General features: G+C 42.8%; 1 protein-coding gene across 4 annotated transcripts; it reads left to right on the top strand.

Annotated features, from left to right (window-relative positions):
• The first annotated feature begins 6 nt into the window (after nucleotides 1-6).
• Lerp (lysosomal enzyme receptor protein) lies at nucleotides 7-19,266 on the top strand. 4 transcript variants are annotated; one of them, XM_089256551.1, is made up of 16 exons: nucleotides 7-557; nucleotides 1,048-1,258; nucleotides 1,315-1,478; nucleotides 1,541-1,824; nucleotides 1,900-2,047; nucleotides 2,106-2,227; nucleotides 2,289-2,401; nucleotides 6,452-6,885; nucleotides 6,968-7,081; nucleotides 11,856-12,002; nucleotides 12,086-12,265; nucleotides 12,329-12,455; nucleotides 14,264-14,331; nucleotides 17,936-18,110; nucleotides 18,248-18,378; nucleotides 18,447-19,266. In XM_089256551.1, the coding sequence occupies exons 1-16, from the start codon at nucleotides 441-443 to the stop codon at nucleotides 18,519-18,521; spliced, it is 2,610 nt and encodes an 869-aa protein (XP_089112677.1). In that variant the 5' UTR covers nucleotides 7-440; the 3' UTR covers nucleotides 18,522-19,266. The 4 variants fall into 4 exon arrangements, with proteins under 4 accessions (XP_089112677.1, XP_030238172.1, XP_089112676.1 ...); XM_030382312.2 differs by having other exon boundaries at nucleotides 18,441-19,266; XM_089256550.1 differs by having other exon boundaries at nucleotides 17,936-18,188.
• Nucleotides 19,267-19,294: the final 28 nt, after the last annotated feature.

The raw sequence follows: 19,294 nt of genomic DNA, 5'->3' as shown, positions 1-19,294 counted from the left end.
TGCTTCTTCTTGATTACTGTTGCTATTTTTGCATCTTTACCCTCACCGTTGTGGCTCCGGTGCCGACGAGTTTATGTTTCAATCAATTTTGCTGCGTTGCGAAAATTACATCCAGTTGTTTTGAATAAACAAGCCTGCGTGCTGTTGTGCTGTGAATCATAGTGAGCGACCGACTTGTGCTTATCGTTGAGTGTAATCTACCGCGCTATTCAGATAAGACAGGCGGTCTTTGAAAAATCGAATCGGCATAATACAAACCGTGTCTAAGTAAACAATTTACCAAAGCAGTCAGCGAGTGTATGTGATAAGCTTAATAACGTTTAAAGCCGATACGCAAAAATAAAACATAAACCCTTGGCCACAATAATTGCTTTGTTCTGCAGATTTTGCTAATTCTATTCCAAGTATATGTATACGTACAAGGAACTAAGCTGTTTGTAATGAGTAATCAACGGAGAATAGGGATTTGTGGCGCCACAACGACGCCAATTTCGATGCTGGTCATATTACTGGCGTTTATATGCAGTGCAACCGCTGGGGATGACGCAAATCAGCTGGTGAGTGGCTGCCGGGAGATGGGTTGCAGGTGTAATGGGAGTGTTTTCTTTTTTGTTTTTGTTACTCTAACTGTGTTGTTAACAGTCTTACAAATTTCGTACTGCGCACTTGTTGCCATGTTAACAGGTAAAAGAACGATAATGTTTAGATTTGTGACCAGCAATGTGGGTATTCGTATGAGGGCACCATATATATATATATATATATATGTATATTTATAGACATAAATATAAAAAAAATATATATATAATTGTATTTATGTGCCTATATATTTTAGATATATGTATGCATATATGTATGTATACAAATATTTTTATATATGTATACGGATTGTATTGGTGCCATTTAGCCTTTGTTCCCTTTTTTATTAGTAATCAATCAGCAAATGAAGATATCACTACAGCCAACAAATATGCCTGTTAACAGCTAACAGTGGGCTAACAGTTTGATAAGAATGGCGGCAATTTTGAATATTTTGTATGCTTACAGGACTTTACATCGAGCGATTGTACGCTAACGGAGCCCGTCTATGGCAACAAGTTTGATTTCAGCAAACTGCACTCGGATTTGGCGCATGTAGTGCGGAGCGTGAGCAATGATATCTTTGAGTTTAATGTGTGCAGCAACTTGACGTTCCAATGTAATAATGAGAGTAATGTGGCTGCCTGTCTCAAGAGACAGGGTAAAGAATATGTGCTCGGTAAGCGCAATTTGATTCATTAAAAGATGCTTATTTTTAAATTTATGTGATCATAGGTCGCAAACACGAACTTCATTATCATAATGGAAAAATGTATCTCAAGTATTTAAATGGAGCGAAATGTGAGAACGGAACCAAAGACCATCCAAACTATCAGCTTCATGTGATTCTCAATTGCGACTACACGCTGGATAACAATCCATTACAAATAACTTCATTTGTGAGTGACTGTAACTCCTTTTAACATAATTAGAGCTATTGTTTATCTGCAACTCATTGTAGGCTGAAGATACTTGTTCCTTCTATATTAACTACGACACTCCGGTAGCCTGTTTATCAATACCAGATGATGCGCAATCCAATAGCTGCAGTGTGCCGTATACGAATACTGGGAACACATTCGATTTGATGGAGCTTAGCGATGTTAACTATAGAACAACTGACCGTCAAGGAAATTTCTTTATAATCAATGTGTGTAAGCCGGTGCTTTACGGCGAGAATACCATGTGTCCAGCCGGGAGCAGCATTTGTCTTTTTTCCCCCAAAGAGACTGATTTAAAAAAACGGTGTGTAAATTAGATTAATTTTTAATAATTATCGAAAATTTAGCTTCTAATTTTTAATTTTCAACATACTCTCAGTTTCATCAACTTCGGCAATGTACAGACGCAACCCGTATATAAAAACGAGCAACTACTTCTGATACATAATTCGTCAACACCGTGTGCAGGAAATCCCAAATTGAACTACAGCAGTATTGTTAATTTCCACTGCGATAAAAACGTTTTGGTTTGTTTTTATATTATAATCGTCGAGTGTCCGATGCATTGTAATTACTTATTTCCAGAACGCACATCCCGAATATGTGGGCCCGGAACAAGATGGTTGCACACACCAATTTAACTTTATTACGCCGCTAGCGTGCAAGAATCTAAAGCCCTGTACGGCTAGGACGACGAGCAATGAGCTGTAAGTAGACCTTTTCATGTACCCTACATGAGTGTGTCACATATTTGAATGTATTTCACAGCCTGGATCTCAGCGCGCTCAGTAACCGTGCACCACACAAATTGTCCAAAGACGGGAAAACCTACAATGTGGCTGTATGCACCGGTGCCGGTTCACCGTGCTTGGCGAATGGTGGTAAGTTGGTCATTTGTTGTCTGAATTATTAACGAAGTTTTTAAGTGCAGCCACAGCAGCTGTCGACGTTGCACGTATGCCAGCATCCACCTAGCATGCTGCACGTCACATAAGCGCCAGGAAGAGTATAATTAAAATTTAACACTCGAGTGCTTAAGTTGAGGAAAAACTGTGTGTTATTCTTTAATCAGCTTAGTTTACTGCAAATAAGCTGGTTTAGTTCCAGACTAAGATTCTAAACCCTTTAGCATTTCGTAAGCTCTCTAATATTTTTATTTGCATGATTTTAAGCTCAAGGGAGAAAGAGAAACATGTGTATTTATAATGTCTCATTATTTTTTTATGTTTCTAATTCATATATTTAATTTTAAAATTAGCTTCGTGAGTGTACAAATATTTGTATGTACATATATGCTGACCTCAGCAAAGCTTTGTTGTTCTATTCATACGCATATAATAAAACTTTAGGGGGATAGAGGTATAACGTCATGATGCCAGCCAATAAGGAAAAATAACGTGGAATATCAGGAATGTATGTTTCTTTTGAATATTGCGTGAGCTCATAATTTCGAATACAAATTTAAGCGACAATTGTGATACGGGCTTATAGTCCCCTCTCGTGAATCGTTGCACTGTGCAAAGAATTGCTAATATTTCCAAAAAACGCAAAAATGTTATACTTTAGTAAACAAGAACAGTGAACATAAACCATATGGGCTGTTGTCAGAGTAAATGTGCCTGGGCTTAGCCGTGAAACATACAGAGAACACACACATTCCTCCATTCCCCAACACGCACACAATTGTGCCTGCATTTCTAGTTCACTACAGACGCATTTCCGTTGGCGCGTCCTTTTCGATCGTGGGACTGCCTCGCGGCTGACAGAAAAACGTGGGCATGGTATGGGAGTCGAGCTGGAAATCATGACCACCGCTGGGCCAAAACAAATAAATAAGCTTGCTTGCATTTGGCAACTGCCATTGCTATCCGGACCAGACACCGACGCGGATAGGCTTAAGGGCGAGACGCCTGCGGGCCAACATTTGGCGGGGCACTACACGAAAATTTCATTTGTTAAGCAAATAGCAGACACGGTCACACGAATAGCCGTGCATTCTATATGCAACTCTGGCGTATCTGGCGCCTAGATGACACTGACAGACGCCATATTGCTGCATGTAAATTCCGATGTTGTTGTGTATATGTATACTCTATGCGGTGTGTGCCAAAGTGGGTATACACTAGACTGTAGCTAAGAGCTACAGCTTGTGAGAGCTTATTAGGTTATTATTTTTCTGGTTTTTCTTTGTCTAGTCTCGAAAGAGCTTATAAAGATCTTGTAAAAGTATGTATATAGTGTCTGTTGGTTATTTAGCAAATATCATTGAAGTTATATTAGATGGATAGAGATAGAGAGAGAGTATCTAGCAAGTCATGTCATGTTTGCACATTTGCAGTTTCCTTTCATAATTGCGCTGATATTTTGTAGTTTTACATTTTGCGTTGCATTTGGTACATGCAGTCTGGCTGCAAGTTATAGCCATGGTTATGGCCAACAAGGCCGCCGCGTTAGTCGTAATAAAATGTTGTTAATTGCTTATGCCACACACGTTGCACGCTGTCATTGCATTTGAAATTTTTACATGTTTCAGCATGTATTTGGGAAAACATTTAGATATCGTTATTCGGATGTAAATGATAAATGATAAATGATAAATGGCCGAATCGCATCAATATCAATTTACAAATGTTGTTTTTGTGTGCAACTCGTTTGTGTAGCTGATTAGAGTACGGCGTAAAAGTAACCAAATTGTCGACAAGTGCCGAGCAATGCCAAAAACAAAACAATTGCAGTCAGTCCCCAGCAGCAAAAATAAATGCACAAATCGTAGCCACTCCAAACAGTTTGAAGAGTGTGTTTATTTTCTACATAGCGCAGCAGTTGGCAAGCTACAATCTTAATAATTTTCAATTTATATATATGTTATATATATGTATTATATATATATGTACATATATTTTTCCCCCAATATTTTCTAATATTGTTTTTTTGTAAGCTGGCAATTTTTTTGTGAGCGCTGGTGTTGTTTTGCTGTTGGGCAGATTCAATTTAGAGACACGCCCCATTCCTGACACTTGCCAGCAGCCCTTTCGTTCCAGGATGCGCCAGGATGTGCCAGCCAAGCAGCTACTAAATCGTTTATACATTTGTTTTCTACATTTTTCTTTGTTGTGCTGGCCAAGGTTTTGAGCCCTTTTCTTGGTGCTTTCTTTTCTGTTTTCTTATTGAAATTCAATTTGCTATACTTTCGTTTCGTTTTTGCTGGCCTGTTTTTTTTTTATTCCTCCTTGTGTATGTTAATGCTAAGTGTATGTATATAAAGTATATATATATACACATACATAGATATATGTATTATGCTATCAACTCTTGAATTTATTTGCCCTGAAACGCAACAAATTTAACTCTGTCTTGGTTCTGGTTATAGTTAACTCCTTCTTAGATCTCGGGCGATTTTAGCAATAGATTGTTTTTAGCTTTGGCCGTTGCCTTGGCTTCTGGCCACACAATTTGTGGAGACCCATGGGCTCCAGCCAAGCAGTGATTGGATTGAAATTGAATTTGTGAGTGTTTTGTGGCGTAATTCACTTTCACATTTTTTGCTCGGTGTGACAGCAGATCAATATCCTTGGCTAATCTCGGCACGGAAATAATTTGAGACCCAAAAGGTGGACATCTGGGAACGGCAGCAGTTGTGTTGCTTCACTCGTTTTCATTTGCGTTGCAAGGGTCAGTTGCACGCTGTCGCACAGGACATGCACCCACCCACACACACACACACACACACACATACTCACATACAGATGCTCGATGCTGGCACAGATACTTGTACGAGTATTGTCACACTTCGACGAAATTCTCATTTATCAATTTGTTTGACAGTCGATTTCTTTTCAGTTCAAGAGCAAAAACCACATCAATTGACTTTTTGTTTAAACGGACCCGGTGCACCACCACCTATGTGGCCAAATCAAAAAGCCAACGATATCGATCAGATTCTATTGTGGTTCTTGTACTTGCTTCCTGCTGTGGCATCTGCAATAAAGCACGAAAGCAGACAAATAACAAAAAATCGCCAGGGGCGTCAGAGTGATAAATAGAAAAGCAGGGTGTACGATTGGACTGGAATTACCATATTCTAGTCAAATCATAGTCAAACTCACAATGCTGACCACTAGATGCATTTCAATCAAATCGAAGGAGAATAACTGATTTTCTGCTATAAATGCCATGCGATGCTTTACGTGATGATATATGTACATGTTAAGTACATGTTATACATATGTAAATGTTAAGTGAATTTCAAGAATCAGGAGAAGAATTGAAATTAGATGGATTTTCTGAAATTTATATGTAATAGTCAGAAAATCTAGAAGTCCGGTGATTTAGCCATATCTATATATGTATTTGTGTGCATGAACTCAGTTAACTTTAAAACCACAAAAACGAGACTCTTAAATTGTATATATATATAGTCATTTAGTATACCCAGTAAGGGCTTATCAGCTTTGGCTTTTAATTGTAAATTTTATGAAATCTTAAGCCGGAAATTTGATTTTTTTAATGTTTATTAAAGCCAAACGGCGTACTCCAGTAACAAATTTGTATAATATTTATTTGGCTTGCATAATGTGCACCATATATCATTTCATAACCACACATTTGTATATTTGCCTACGGTCAAATATCGTTTGTCACAGTCTTCATATAGAGCACAATTTGAGGTGGGCAAAAACCAGAAGCAGTTGATAAGAGAACGGCGCGATAAACGGGGAAGAGAGCAACAATTAATTTTCCCTTTGATGGGCTGATGGACGCGGGCTCATGGCAAGCGTTCCATTTGACGGCCATTTTGGTGAAGTGGGTGAGGTGGGCGCAGCAAACGGGTGGCTGTGTTGCACTGCTGTTCAGGGCGGCACTTGTCACGGTTTTTGTGAACATGTCTAACACACGCTGCAGCTCACTTGGTTTCCCTTGTGCACTTTCAGGCGCCTGTTATGAAGAGAATGGCGTAAGCTATGGCCTGGGCAACTTCAATGCGAATTTGCGTTTCAATCAGAGCGGCTCGCCGTATTTGCTGTACGAGGATGGCGTTAAATGCGACAACGGCAATCGTCGCTGGTCCACAAAAATCGAATTTGTCTGCGCGAGCAATGCAACGATGGGCAGCTCGGACGCCGATGCTCTTCATATAATTGAGGACTCCAATTGCCAGTTGTTAATTCAATATTGGACGCCGCTCGCATGTCTGGAGCAGATCCGATGCACAGAAAAGATCTATGTGGACAATTCAGAGGATGGCACGGGCGGCGGCGGCTACGAGCTGTTCGACATAACACCCCTGATAAACAACTATGAAAATTATGAGGCCCGGGTCGCATTGCCAGACAACCAACAGCAGCAGGTGGCCAAAAATACGAAGGTGAGTGAGTATGCTTTGTGAGCTTGATTTCCCATTGGAGCTGCCGGTATCTAGATAGTTGCCCGATTCTTTGTCTTTACAGTTCTTTCTGAACGTGTGCCGCCCATTAGTGCCGAAATACCAATTAGGCTGCGCCGGTGGCTCTGCTGTCTGCATGGCCAAAATGTCGGCAGCCGGTTCCCCAGAGGAGGAGGTTGTAAGTACCAGTCAAAGCGGCTTATAGCCTAAAGCCTAAGCTCTGGCGTATGTGCCACTTCTCATGTGTGTGTGTGAGAGAGAGAGAGAGAGAGTTGCATGTGTGCACTGTGTATTGCCCGTAATTGGCGCCAATTTCACTGTGGCCAGTTGAATATTTTTGCGACTCATAAGCACATTTGTCCCTGCTAAATGGTTAAATTAGGCCATTAGACCGTTTGGCCAAATGCCCAAAAAAAAATTTGTGGCGCCATTCATGCATTAAATATGCAGCAAATCCAATTGCTAGGCCAGAGGCCCCCTTGTGACACACACAGTGGTAGACAGTCAGTGGCCACTGGGCACCACTGAGTGACCAGTGGATTTGGTTACTTCATTAAGCGACGCAAATGTCCGCCCGCCTGCCGTTGACAGCTGAAGAGAGCTAGCTGACTGTGGCCGGTCTCTAAAAGTTGCCTAATGCCACAAATTGTGAACACGCCCTCTTGTCCATTTTCCATCTAAGTCCCTTCCTTTCGGCTCTGTGCGCTTGTGTCTGTGCCCGGGTATCCTGCTGTCCGAGCTGCCGGCTGCTCGGCGCTTAAATAAGTACTTAAGCCCACAAAAGTATGCAATGAAATTCGCTTGAAATGAGATTTCAGATCATGCTACAAATTGCTCGCCAACATTGTCGGGTTTTGCTGCCACTCAAATGCAAGAATGTGCCGAAAATTTCTCCAAATGCTGAGCTGTTGTAATTTTAATTTATTTTCTATACATTATAGTCGATATATGCAGTCGAAAAAGACTAGTATTTATATAGTTATATCAGCCCTAGCACCATTTGTGGCTACTCTCTCGATTAGCAGCTCAATTTAGCAGTGGAAAGGCTCAGCTTTAGAGCAAATCGTTATGAATCGCTTTGCTGGCATTGAGAAACCCTTACGCAATAATTATATGAATTATTGTGCGCTGACAGAGCGACCCAATCATTGCCAGCGACACAGAATGCATACCGTATGCCATAGGCACTGTCCGCGACTCTCCACCGCCCCTCCCCCTCGGAGCATAACTTCTATCACATGCCAGAGGCAAAAACAATGTTAAAGTTGTTAAAAAAATAAGCACGTACGCGCTGCAAATGACGAGGGGCATAGGGTCCATGATTAGGGGATAGGAGAGGCGCCTGGGTGTTGGCGGCATTGCGTGGCTCGCGTTATTCGTGAATGTAACGTGGCAGAAGGCAACGGAACGGAACGGAAGGATATGGCAAAATGCGGCTATGGCGTTGACGCTGGCGTAAAAATATGTGCACATACACATTCAGATAAATATGTATATGGATATATATGTATGTATCTGCATATATAACTGTAAAAACAGCTTTTAGCGGCCAACAGCCATCACAGTGGTTGCCCCACACACAAAACCAGTCTGGCCTGGAGTTGTGCGCTGTATGAAGAAATGTGTGTGCCCCATGCGACGTGCTGTGCAGAACATTTCCGGCTGTTGGGGTGACGCAAGGAGACAGAAAGAGAGCGAGAGGGAGAGAGAGAGAGGGAGGTAGAGGAGGCGGCAGAGACTGTTGTCGATTGGGGCAAAGTGCCGTCGGCTTTGTTTGCATGCCGCTGGCCTAGAAATAACGTAGCCATGGTTATATATTTTTCTAAAATTTATATTGCTTTATTTGCACAGCAGGCGCACACATACATGCCGTCACACACACACGGACACACATTCGCACGCAGCGTGTCGCTGGTGGCTGCAGCTGCTGCTGCTGCTGCTGCTGCTGCTGCTGCTCCTGCTGCTGCTGCTGCTGTTGACATTTGCGCCACGTTTTGCATTTTGAAAATGCTCCGTTTTCAGCGGCATTTCGTGTGCGGAAACGGAAATGTGCTGCTAGCTGCTGGCGCGCACTTGAACGGGCGCAACTCTTTACTTTAACCAGCCACCCCCCTGCCGATCACCCAGTAGAGGTGTGGGGGTTGGCGGTGTTTGGGGCCACCCACTCATTGACAGTTGTCAAATGTCGAAAGTCGTTTGGCTTCTGGCTGCCTCTTCTTCATCCGATTTGCAGTCGAGCATTTGCAGATATTTTTAATGTGCTGCCAGCTGCACATCCTAAGCCATATCCTTGAGACCCATTGACTTGGCACATTTGATTTTCTAACTGTCACTGCTTGTGCAACTTGTGCTGCAGCTGGAGCTCATTGTCATGCAGCGTCTTTGGCGAATGTTGCAAATTTGACTGCGGCATGTGCCTCGCATTGCCAAGTTGCTTGCAACCTGTTAATGGCTTTTCCAAACCCAAAGGGAACCAAAAAGAAACCAATTCGAGCCAAGTCTGTGGCAATTTATAGAATTTGTTCGGCTAATAATTCGAATGGCCTTTAAGCCAGGCTAACACATTTTTGGTTTCATTTAACAGACATGTGCTTGTTGTTCAGCATGTAGCAAATTATGCTGCTGCCCATTGGACAACATACATATACGCACACACACACACACACACACGCATACACACACACGCATACATGACAACATTTTGGGGCGTCCTTTTGGCTAGCCATGCCTTTGGCCTGCGTGTCGCCACAGGATATTTGATGCTAATGCCTCACGCTCGCACTCCCCATGTCCTGCGCTCGCCTCTCCAAATGCTGAACTTGCACAAATCTTTATTGCTTTCAAACTAAAGCTACAGCTTTAGCTTTTTCTGCCTTAAAGTTTTCGTTCTTTTATATTTATTCTATTTTTTGTTTTTTTTTTGTTTTGCTTTTATTAACTCGATGAAGTTTTAGCAGCAAATACACAACGGGCCACTTCCTCCATGTATGCTCTGCCCGGTTTGAAGTACTTCGCTTTGAGCAAGCAATTGGTTCTACAAATAGCTAAAAGATACTTTTGAGTGCAAAAATTCCATGAAAATTGTTGCGACAGCATTCCATTTCAAATGGCCCGAGTTGTCTCAGTTGCTCATACTCTTTTTGCCATTGGTCACATCTATTAGTTTCCTTGTGTACGATGCTTTTAATTAGAGTTCAATCGAGATGCGACTACACCCACACGACCTGGGGAGATTTCATTTTAGTTTTGGCTGAGCTGCTTTTCAATAAAAACAACTTTGCTTTGTTTTCCTGCTCTTTGTTGAGTATGTTTTGTATTTTGTTGTTGTGTTTGCTTTTGCTGTGTATAGATCAAACTTTTATTTTACAACTTATTTATTTGGTATCTGCAAACAATTAAGCTTACTTATTATTTCTTCTTCTTGTTGTTGTCGTTGTTGTGCTGCCTGGCCCGGTCAACGCTTTCTGTCTTTCTCGACTGCTGAGTGAAAAGTTCACGAAACTTGAAAGAAAATATAAACAATCGGCCAGGAAACATAGACAAACAGAACTCGCCCGCTTGTACCCATGCGATAAGAAAGTTTTTCAATAAATTTTGAAACAGAAAGTTCCTCAAAACTTGCCGTCCACAGTTAAGCCGATAAGCCGGCGCCAGCTCAGCATACATATATAGATATGTATGTATATATATATATATATAAACCCATGCTGCTGTCCAGCCATATCCAATGCTAATAAGGATTGCCTGCTGAAGGACATTCCTAGATGCTGCTGCTGCTGCTGCTTGTTTGCTGATGCCGCATTAGTTCAGATTTTGAGTTTTCAATAGATTTCCAATGGGACAGAGGTGGCCGGAAAGCAGGGCAAAAAACTGCCAGCCAGCGTAACGGTTAGCAATAAATAATAGAGCAAACTGCTTAAACCTTGCCTGAGCTGCATACGAAATGAGTTTGTGCCGTCTGCCCGCCAGTGGCTAATACGTTTAAGATGAGACGACAACATGTGCAACGTTTGCCACCATCGACGTCGCTGACCCGGGGCATAAATCTTGTGCCACTCGAGCACCATTGCCATGCTGCTGCAACGGCTCCAGTTTGGACATTAAGCGCACGTCGCCAGTTGAATGCCCCGACTGGCTAGCTGGCTGCCTAGTTGACTGTCTCTGCTGCTGCTGACAATATTTAAGCTGCGGGGGTAACGACCAAGGGCAGGAGAGGCGCAGGCAGAGGCAGCAGTTGGCGCGTGCTGTTTGCCCTGATGGTGGGTGTTGCCAGCGCCTGTTGCAATTGAAGCGCCATTGAGCAGGCGACAAAAAGGTCGATTATTGAGCAATTTGCACAGCTATCGTCTGGCTAAGGACCCGGCATCCTGTTGTACTCAGTTCAAGCGAGTATTATAAGTGCACCACAAACCATTCAATTGCCAGTGGTGCCCCATATCAGTGTTACATAGATCTAATTAGCTATTTGCACTTAATGGAGTTGTGCATAGAATGGCTGACACGAGTGCCTGGCCTAACTCTTTAACCTGGCAGCTATCGAATACGGATCAGATATCACGTTTGTCGCCTGGCCCATTGAAATCTTTGAAATACCATCCATTAAATTGTCGTTTGTACTGCATTGACTGGCCGAGGGGCTGCTGCCTGCCAAGGGCCATAACGTTTTGTGCTTACGTTCGGGTGCTTATCGTTTCATCGTGACAGTGTCCCCATCGATATATGGGGCCACTCAGACGCATGTCCTGTTCGAGCAACAACAACAGCAACTGCTGCGCCAATTGTCAGCAAGCAATGCGACGTAAACGTGGCTGGAGATAGCGACTTGAAGTTATTTGCGGCAATCTCAGCCATGTGTTCGAGCAGTCGTTGCAACAGGCAGCAGACAAAGCTATTTGACACCTTCAGCCATAACTCCATTTCCTTTCGCTCATTCCTCTGTCTTTTGATTGCAGAGCCTTGGCTTCCCGCTGATTAGCTTGGCGGCCATCAACCGCACCACCGTTGAGCTGCTCTACTTGCACGGCGATCCCTGTCCCACCGACAGGGCCATGAATCTATCCACGACGATACGCTTTAGGTGCAACATGCGGTCGGGGCGAGTAAGTACGGAGTGCAGGTGCCAACCTCACCTGTGGCCACTTTAAATGCTGCGCCGGCCTCAACATTGTTTAACCCGTTGCAGGGACAGCCAGTGCTGAGCTCCATTGATGAGTGCAACTATCACTTTGACTGGGACACAAGCGTCATTTGTCCGCCGCATGAGTGCAGCTTTAGCCAGGACACGTGTGAGATGGTGCACGATGATCTGGGCATGCGCTACAACTTTAAGAATGCCTCCTTTACCAAGGAAGGCAAGATTGCGGTGAGTTCCCATTTAAATGCCGCATATTCTATTCTGGCTTTTGATTGAATTACATTTTGTTAGATCGACCACAAAAGCAGCAAACTGGAGCTAAATGTGTGCGGACAGCATCGCAAGGCCATGACGGACTACTCACAGGATTTGGTGAACTTGTTCTTCACTCACGATCTGCATGGATGCGGCAAGGAGGGTGAGTCTATCAATAAGCTAATTCGATTATCATTTTGTGTGTTCCTTTTGAAGAGTTGCTGCTTGTCGCTTGTCGTTTCCGCTTCCCTTTCCGTTTCCATTTCCACTTCCGCTTCCGTTTCCGTTCGTACTTCCGCTGGCGCAACACGCGCATTTCCGCACGCCATTTTGTTGGCCACCTATTTTTTTTTCCTCGCAACTGTTGACTTTTGAGCTGTTTTTGGATAATGGCAAAATCGCATTAGAATTGGCGTTCAGCCCAATGCACTTCCGTTTTCCTTATCTGCCGGCCCTTACGGCCCATAACCCTTCCCCTCGACACACACACACACACACACACACTACGTCAACATCTTTCACTTTTTTTTTGTGCCCACTTTCGGGCGCCATTGCAGTGACTGCGACACTTTTTCGCGCTGCGCTTGCCGCCATTTTTTTTTAGCCCCTCCCCCGGTTTTTTGTGTGTTATCTAACAGCATTTTACGTCCTGTCGGCAACAAAAACGTAAAGCACTTGAAATCATCAGGATAGGCGAAAAAAACTAGAGAAAAAAATAATGGAACTGTCCTGATAATGCGGTTAAATAATCTCCTTGCAGACAAGAGCGTTTGAATACCCTATAAAAAAACTTGGCTAGTTTAATTAAGGGGTATACTATACTAGTCAACTAGTCTCTAATCTTTCAAGAAATCCCAGCGATTCACTCATTCGTCGCTGGGAGTTTGGAGAATCTTAAGCGCGTTTACAGGGTATCTCTGAGTAACGCATTTTGTTGCACCCAATATTATTTTTATGCTTCTGGCTTTGCTGCTGCATTCGAGTCATGAATATTTAAAAGGCCACACACAAAACATTTCCGACTTTTGTGGAGTGTTTCGTACATGGCCATGATTTTTATTGTCGAAAGCGTGTGAAACTTAAAAAAAAACATAAAAAATACATGTGACTTTGCCATTGAATACAACTTTTTGTTTGTTATGTCAATGGGCAATAAAAGTGACAATTTAATTATGACAACGTTCTCGTAGTCATTAAAAACTCTTTTTGTCGCCCCATTTTCGGGTCTGTGGCTGGCAATCTGCAAGCGATCAGGCAACTCGAATACACCCACTGACATGCAAAATACGAGGCTGGGTCGGGGCCGTTCGAGAGCTGTGCGGCTAAGCCTAAATCCCACAATAGTGCGCCTCCCTTCGTGCGGGCAGATTTTTGCCAGCATATATACATACACATACATATATATACACACTCAAACGCACCCACACCGACAGGGAATGCTGTGCATTTGAACGACAACAGCAGCAGCAGCAGCAGCAGCAACAACAACAAAGGCAAACCCTTGGAGCCTCTGCGCCTGCTCCTCCCCCCTTGGCACTCATATCATGCGGCTTTTGTTGTCGTCTCCAGTGATAATTATTTTTGGCTTTTATGTGATAACTTTGCAGCAGAGGAAGGCCCCACAACCATGGAGCCCGTAGTTTTGGTCGTATGGCCAGGCATTTGGAATATGATAAGGATTCATTTAAGCAATGTTGCTGCCGTTGCCCTCGTTCAGCTATGCCCCAGTTGCGTTGTGTTCTGTGCTCTGTTGTTTGTTGGTCAATTAAAATAAAATGCCGCTTTGTTTTGAGTACGGCTTTCTCTGGTTTTCATCACTTTTTATTAGGGTCAATTATGTGGTTTGGCTTGCTCTGTTTTCTATTATTATTGTATATATATTTTTTTTTTCATTATTTTGCTTTGCTCTTGGTAAGAGGCTTCATTTCAACTAATTAAAACCGTATACTCTCTGTTCTATTTTCATGGCAGGCAAGATGAATGTTCACATGCGTGTGATATGCAGCAACGAAACTGAGAGCTCCTTCAGCATAACAAATGTGAGTATCAAATTAGTTTGGTAATTAAATCAGACCTAAGCTAAATTTAAAAGCGACTTTAAAACTGCGTTTTCCGTTGCCCTTTTTACTCAATGTTGAGCATTATCAATTGGGGCATGACCCGATTTGATTCCTATATTTGAAATGGCATCATTTCTCGAATTGTTTTCAGCTCCAGTGAATATTTGCTCAATATTTCTTTTATATTTGATTTGGTTTTTTACTGGATTGCGGACATAAAAAGCCCAAATGCTCAAGTTGAGAAATATCATGGTAAATACTTTGCAGATGCCAAGACAAGTGGATAAGAGCAGCGAGAATCGTTGTGGCGAAAAGCGTAGCATACATTTGTGCGCAGAGGGAGGAACACATTAAATTGACATGGGAGACGCAACAAGGCGAAAACCTCCAAGTGGATTTAGCATACATTTTAACATGCACTGGTGTGTGTGTGTGTGTGTGTGTGTGCAGTCCATGTCCTGCTGCCTGCTGCCATCTGGGGCAGTTTCTTGGGTAAAGTCTGCCCAGTAGCTGCTGCGCGGCTGCTTCAAAGTAAAAATGTTGTATAAGAAATATGCAGAAAAAGGCCGCACAGCGTGGCACAACTGGGCGCAAAACAATGTGGCAGGTGTCCTTTGTTATGCTTACCACTTGGCAAATCCGCTTTGCCAGCTAGCGAGCTTTGTTGTTGTTGCTGTTGGTGTTGTTACTGCTTTTCAACAAAAATGTTGCCTACCAACCTGTGCGGCTTTTGGTTTTGCCAGCTACGGCTTGCTTTCTTGCTTGGGTGTCTGCTGCCTTTGGTTGTTGTTGTAGTTGTTGCTGTTGTTGTTGTAGCGGCTGTTGCTGCTGCTGATGTTGGCGCTCCTTTTAGCCCGCGAGGCGTGCTATTGTTTTGACCTAAGCCTTTGTTGTCTTGAACTTTCACAGCTAAAAAATGCACGTGCCTGACTCGCTACAGCTACAACATGTTGTTGCCCCCTTTCATGGGGTCTCGGCCTTTGCCATTGATCGTCCTAAGAGCTAGCGACTTTTTTTTTCTTTGTAGCTAGACTCTTTCTCTCAGTGTCATTGTCTGTTAGTTAGTTGTTTTGGCTTTTGATTACGCCTTTGTGTGACGCTGACTGGCGCTGACCCCGTGCTCGTTGCTGTTATCAAAATGCTGTCACAGCTGCAGCTGTTGCATTAGCAAAGAGGTGAGGCCTCAGCAAACTCTATTCCTGCATGTAGATCCGAACTTGGCCTAGAGTTTATTGTTTATGCTGATGTTGAAAGACTCAAATAGGTATATATACAGTTGGTTACATCATTTTTAAGACTAGTTAAATGGAATATTGAATATGATTTCATTTCAATATTGGAATATTAAATTTGATTTCATTTCACAATATGTGTAAATTAATTGATTTTTGTCAGCATTGCGCATTGTCCTTTTTGTGTTTTTCGCTCAATTTCTAAATTGATTTTGTGCTCTGTTTCCATTACATAGATGCGTCGTACATATATGTGGGGATGACCGCATGTCACGGCGAAATTGTCAATTTGCAGCACCTCGTAATTAGTGGTCTGACCGGCGCTGGCAACTTTATTAGCCCGTTTCGGGGAACTGCCGAAAATGCGGCCAGCAATTAGTGCCTGAGGTTTAATAAAACACACGCACACACCAACACACACACACTCATGTAACTGTTGTAGTCCATTACGCACAAATTGCGAAAGGATACGCCGTTAGCAATTGAAAATATTTGCCTGACCATTTTGCGATAGTCTCTTTCCCTCTTTCTCTCTGTGTGTGTGTGTGTTGGGTTATTTTTATTGTGTTTGTTTCTGTTTACTCGGGCCCCCTCTATGGCGTATGCTGCTAGCTGCAACAGTCGTATGTGGCACAAACCAATTGACCCAAATTTAAACCAGTTCACAAATAGCTGCAAGCTGCTTGCACCGAGCACGCTGTCGCATGGGGCTGAGCTGTGGATCTAAAACTGGGCTCTGCCATCGGTATATGGATTGGTGATGGTAATCACACAAGCACACACACACACACACACACACACACACCTCCTGCTGGCAAGTTGGGTGTGTTTGCCTGATTGCGGTTAATTGCATTACACACTTGATGGAGGTGTTATTAATTTCATTTCTTTGGCAAGTGCACGTAATGACATTTCGGCTCGCCTCGCCTCGCCTCGCTCCGCTACCTCCGTCTGTCCACTGTTTGACATACGTTTCATGCTCAATTAGCTGTGCGCAAACAGGTCTCGACTGCTTATTAATTTGCATTTGACAATTAAGCAAAAATAAACGGTTTCTGTTTGTGTTAGATCATATGGGTGCGATTCTGCTCCTTAACAAATTGAATTTCACAACAGTGCTTAATCCATTGGAAACGTATGCTTCGTTAGTTGGCCGAGTTAACTGTAATTACTGAACTACAATTGATCAAGTTGGGAATTTTATATTGCTTTGCCATGTAAGAGAAAACTTTGTCAGTCGCTTGGCTGAGAATATTTGTGCAGTTGTCTTATTAATTTAATTTAATTTTAATTGAAATATTTAATAGAAACATGTCCGACATATTGCACAGTTAATGAATTCGTTTTTACTATAAAATTAAATGAATCCGAGTTCGCTTAATGCTGATTTGTAAATGGAACAGAAAACTGTCGTCTCCACTGCGGTTATTTGCTTAACTTTCCGCTGTAATGCTCGCCCGCATGCAGACAAGTTTCATGCAGTTGCAGCGAGCGGTAAACAACATCAAACGCAGGCACACACAGCATTCTCTTATTTTGTTGTTGTTGTTGTTGTAGTCCTTCGTTTTGGGCAGATGGCAAGCGCAAGCGGAACAAAAGGCAACAGTGGACTTGTCTGGCAAATGTTGTCGAAAAATTAGCGATTCAATGAAATGGGATTTTAAATGGCTGCAAACTTTTTAATGCGTCTACCGGCGTCCTGCACGTCGTCCTGCGCGCCGTCCTGCGCTTCGTCATCGTGCCCCTCGACATGTTTTAGTTTTTGTGTCTGGGGCGGCGCCACGGCCGGGTGCGCGACCCAGGACGCCGGCAAAGTTGTGCAACGCGAGTTTTTGCCACTTGCAGTTGCCAGTTGCAGCCGCCGCAAAAGTTTTTAAATTATGCGCACATTTGCCGCGCCTCGTTGCTGTTGCGTTCCTGCTGCTGCTGCTGCTGCTGCTCCTGCTGCTGCTTCTGTTTCTGTTGCCATGTTCTGGTTCTTGTTGCTGCTCGTCGGACGCGCCGGAAATGGTCTTTGGCCGAAAGTGTTACACGCAGCGTGCAGCCGGACGGATGGCGTGCGACAACGTCCCCGAAGTTGAAGCTGGGAATGGGAATGGGCATGGGCATGGAAGCTTGGGCAAAACTCTGCGCTGTGGTTGGGGCTGTGCAAACAAGTTGCCAGCAGTTGTTGCGCCACAAATTGCAGCGCTCTTTTGTGAGCGGCAAAGGGGTCGAGCGCAGACCGATGCACAACGAGCAATTGCTTTTCAGCTGGAATTTATGTATTTTTCCCATATCAATTTAGTTATTTATTATTTTTCTTTGCACTTAATGAAGAAAGTTTCTAATTACAAAAATCTTGTTTGTAGGACACGCAGTGCAGCTTGCTCTATGTGCAGCGCACACCGAGCATCTGTTCGTTCCTGAGCCTCAACGTGGTGCCACAGGGCGAGAGTGGCAGCAGCAGCAGCAGCAGCAGCAGCAGCAGTTCTACGACTAGTACAACAACCAGCAGCCCCATCAGCACGCATGCAACGCCAATGGGTAAGATTGAAGAAGCAGTAACCACTGCAGCTTCCACCGTAAAGGCAGCCATTGCTAGCCCATCGGCCTCTGTGGGCAGTAAGTGCAGCTAGCCAAGCTCGTTTGGCAGCATCATTCATAGCCCTGCATATTTACAGCCATACTGGGCATTATTCTGTCTGTGACGTTCTTTGTGGCATGCGTTGGAATGTTTGCCGTTTCGCCGGCTCGAAGGCAACGCGTGCGTCGACTGTTCCGACGCAACAACTCGTCGGTGCGATATTCCACGGTAACATATTAAGCTTGTAAGAAATTGTATGAATTTTGTGCTATCAATGAATCCCATTGAAGGTGCAGTCGAGCGAGGAAGCTAATCTGCTGATGGAACCAAATGGCGAGTTCACGGAGAGCGACGACGATATGTTACTTTAGAAGGCTAAGCCGAGGGAATAGGCTGTGCTGATTGCTATAATTATTTAACCAAGTGAGAAAAAAATTAAAAAAAAAAAAACTATATAGTGAAAAAAAAAAGACATGTGAAGAAAGTTAAACACCAAAGACATAAAACGCAACTGATTGTGAACTAAAAACTGATTGTAGACACGTAGCGAATCGCAGCGAGGAGAGCTACTCATATACTTAATTATGTACAATACGTCTAAATGACAACGACAAAACAACAAATCCAAATTAACGGAACTATTAATGTCTAAATGATCTTATATATTTTATATACCTGCACTTAAAATATGTAAAGGCAAAGTCCCTGCAAAGTCCTTTAGCTCTATCCTTATATACCATTTAGTTTAATGCAGAGAATTGCATTGCTTTTTAACTCGTAAAGTATTTGTCCAAGCATTATTATTTGTAATTATGGGTGACTGAACTTATAGAAAACCTAACCAAAAGATCTTTACGTTGGAGTAAATTTTTGGCAATTTTTGGGTCAAGCATTAACAGAGTTTTCTGTTTTCCATTTTCGTTGACTTTTTGTATTTTTATGGTGTGATATGAGACTTGGCGGAATGTACTTAATGTTATGTTATTTTCAAAATATTTTTGTTTAATTAAGTTGACTGTGTAATTCCCTCAATTCATAAATACAAATGTAACTATATCTATATATGCTCTGTATAAATAAATTTGAAAAATATAAGCAAATTAAATACAAAACAAATGTTGTTTTGTATATACAAAAAATGGCG

Source organism: Drosophila navojoa, chromosome 2 (assembly GCF_054131105.1).
Source record: "Drosophila navojoa isolate 15081-1374.11 chromosome 2, UAZ_NAV_1.0, whole genome shotgun sequence".
NCBI lineage: Eukaryota > Metazoa > Arthropoda > Insecta > Diptera > Drosophilidae > Drosophila > Drosophila navojoa.
Note: the sequence above shows the minus strand (reverse complement) of the source record. Positions and strands in the feature narration are given on the sequence as shown.

Bases quoted from the DNA above. Each gene is read 5' to 3' on its own strand.
- Lerp (XM_030382311.2), top strand. From the start codon at position 441: ATGAGTAATCAACGGAGAATAGGGATTTGTGGCGCCACAACGACGCCA. The intron at 1,479-1,540 runs GTGAGTGACTGT...AACTCATTGTAG, and splicing joins CATTACAAATAACTTCATTT to GCTGAAGATACTTGTTCCTT. The intron at 18,379-18,440 runs GTAACATATTAA...ATCCCATTGAAG, and splicing joins CGTCGGTGCGATATTCCACG to GTGCAGTCGAGCGAGGAAGC.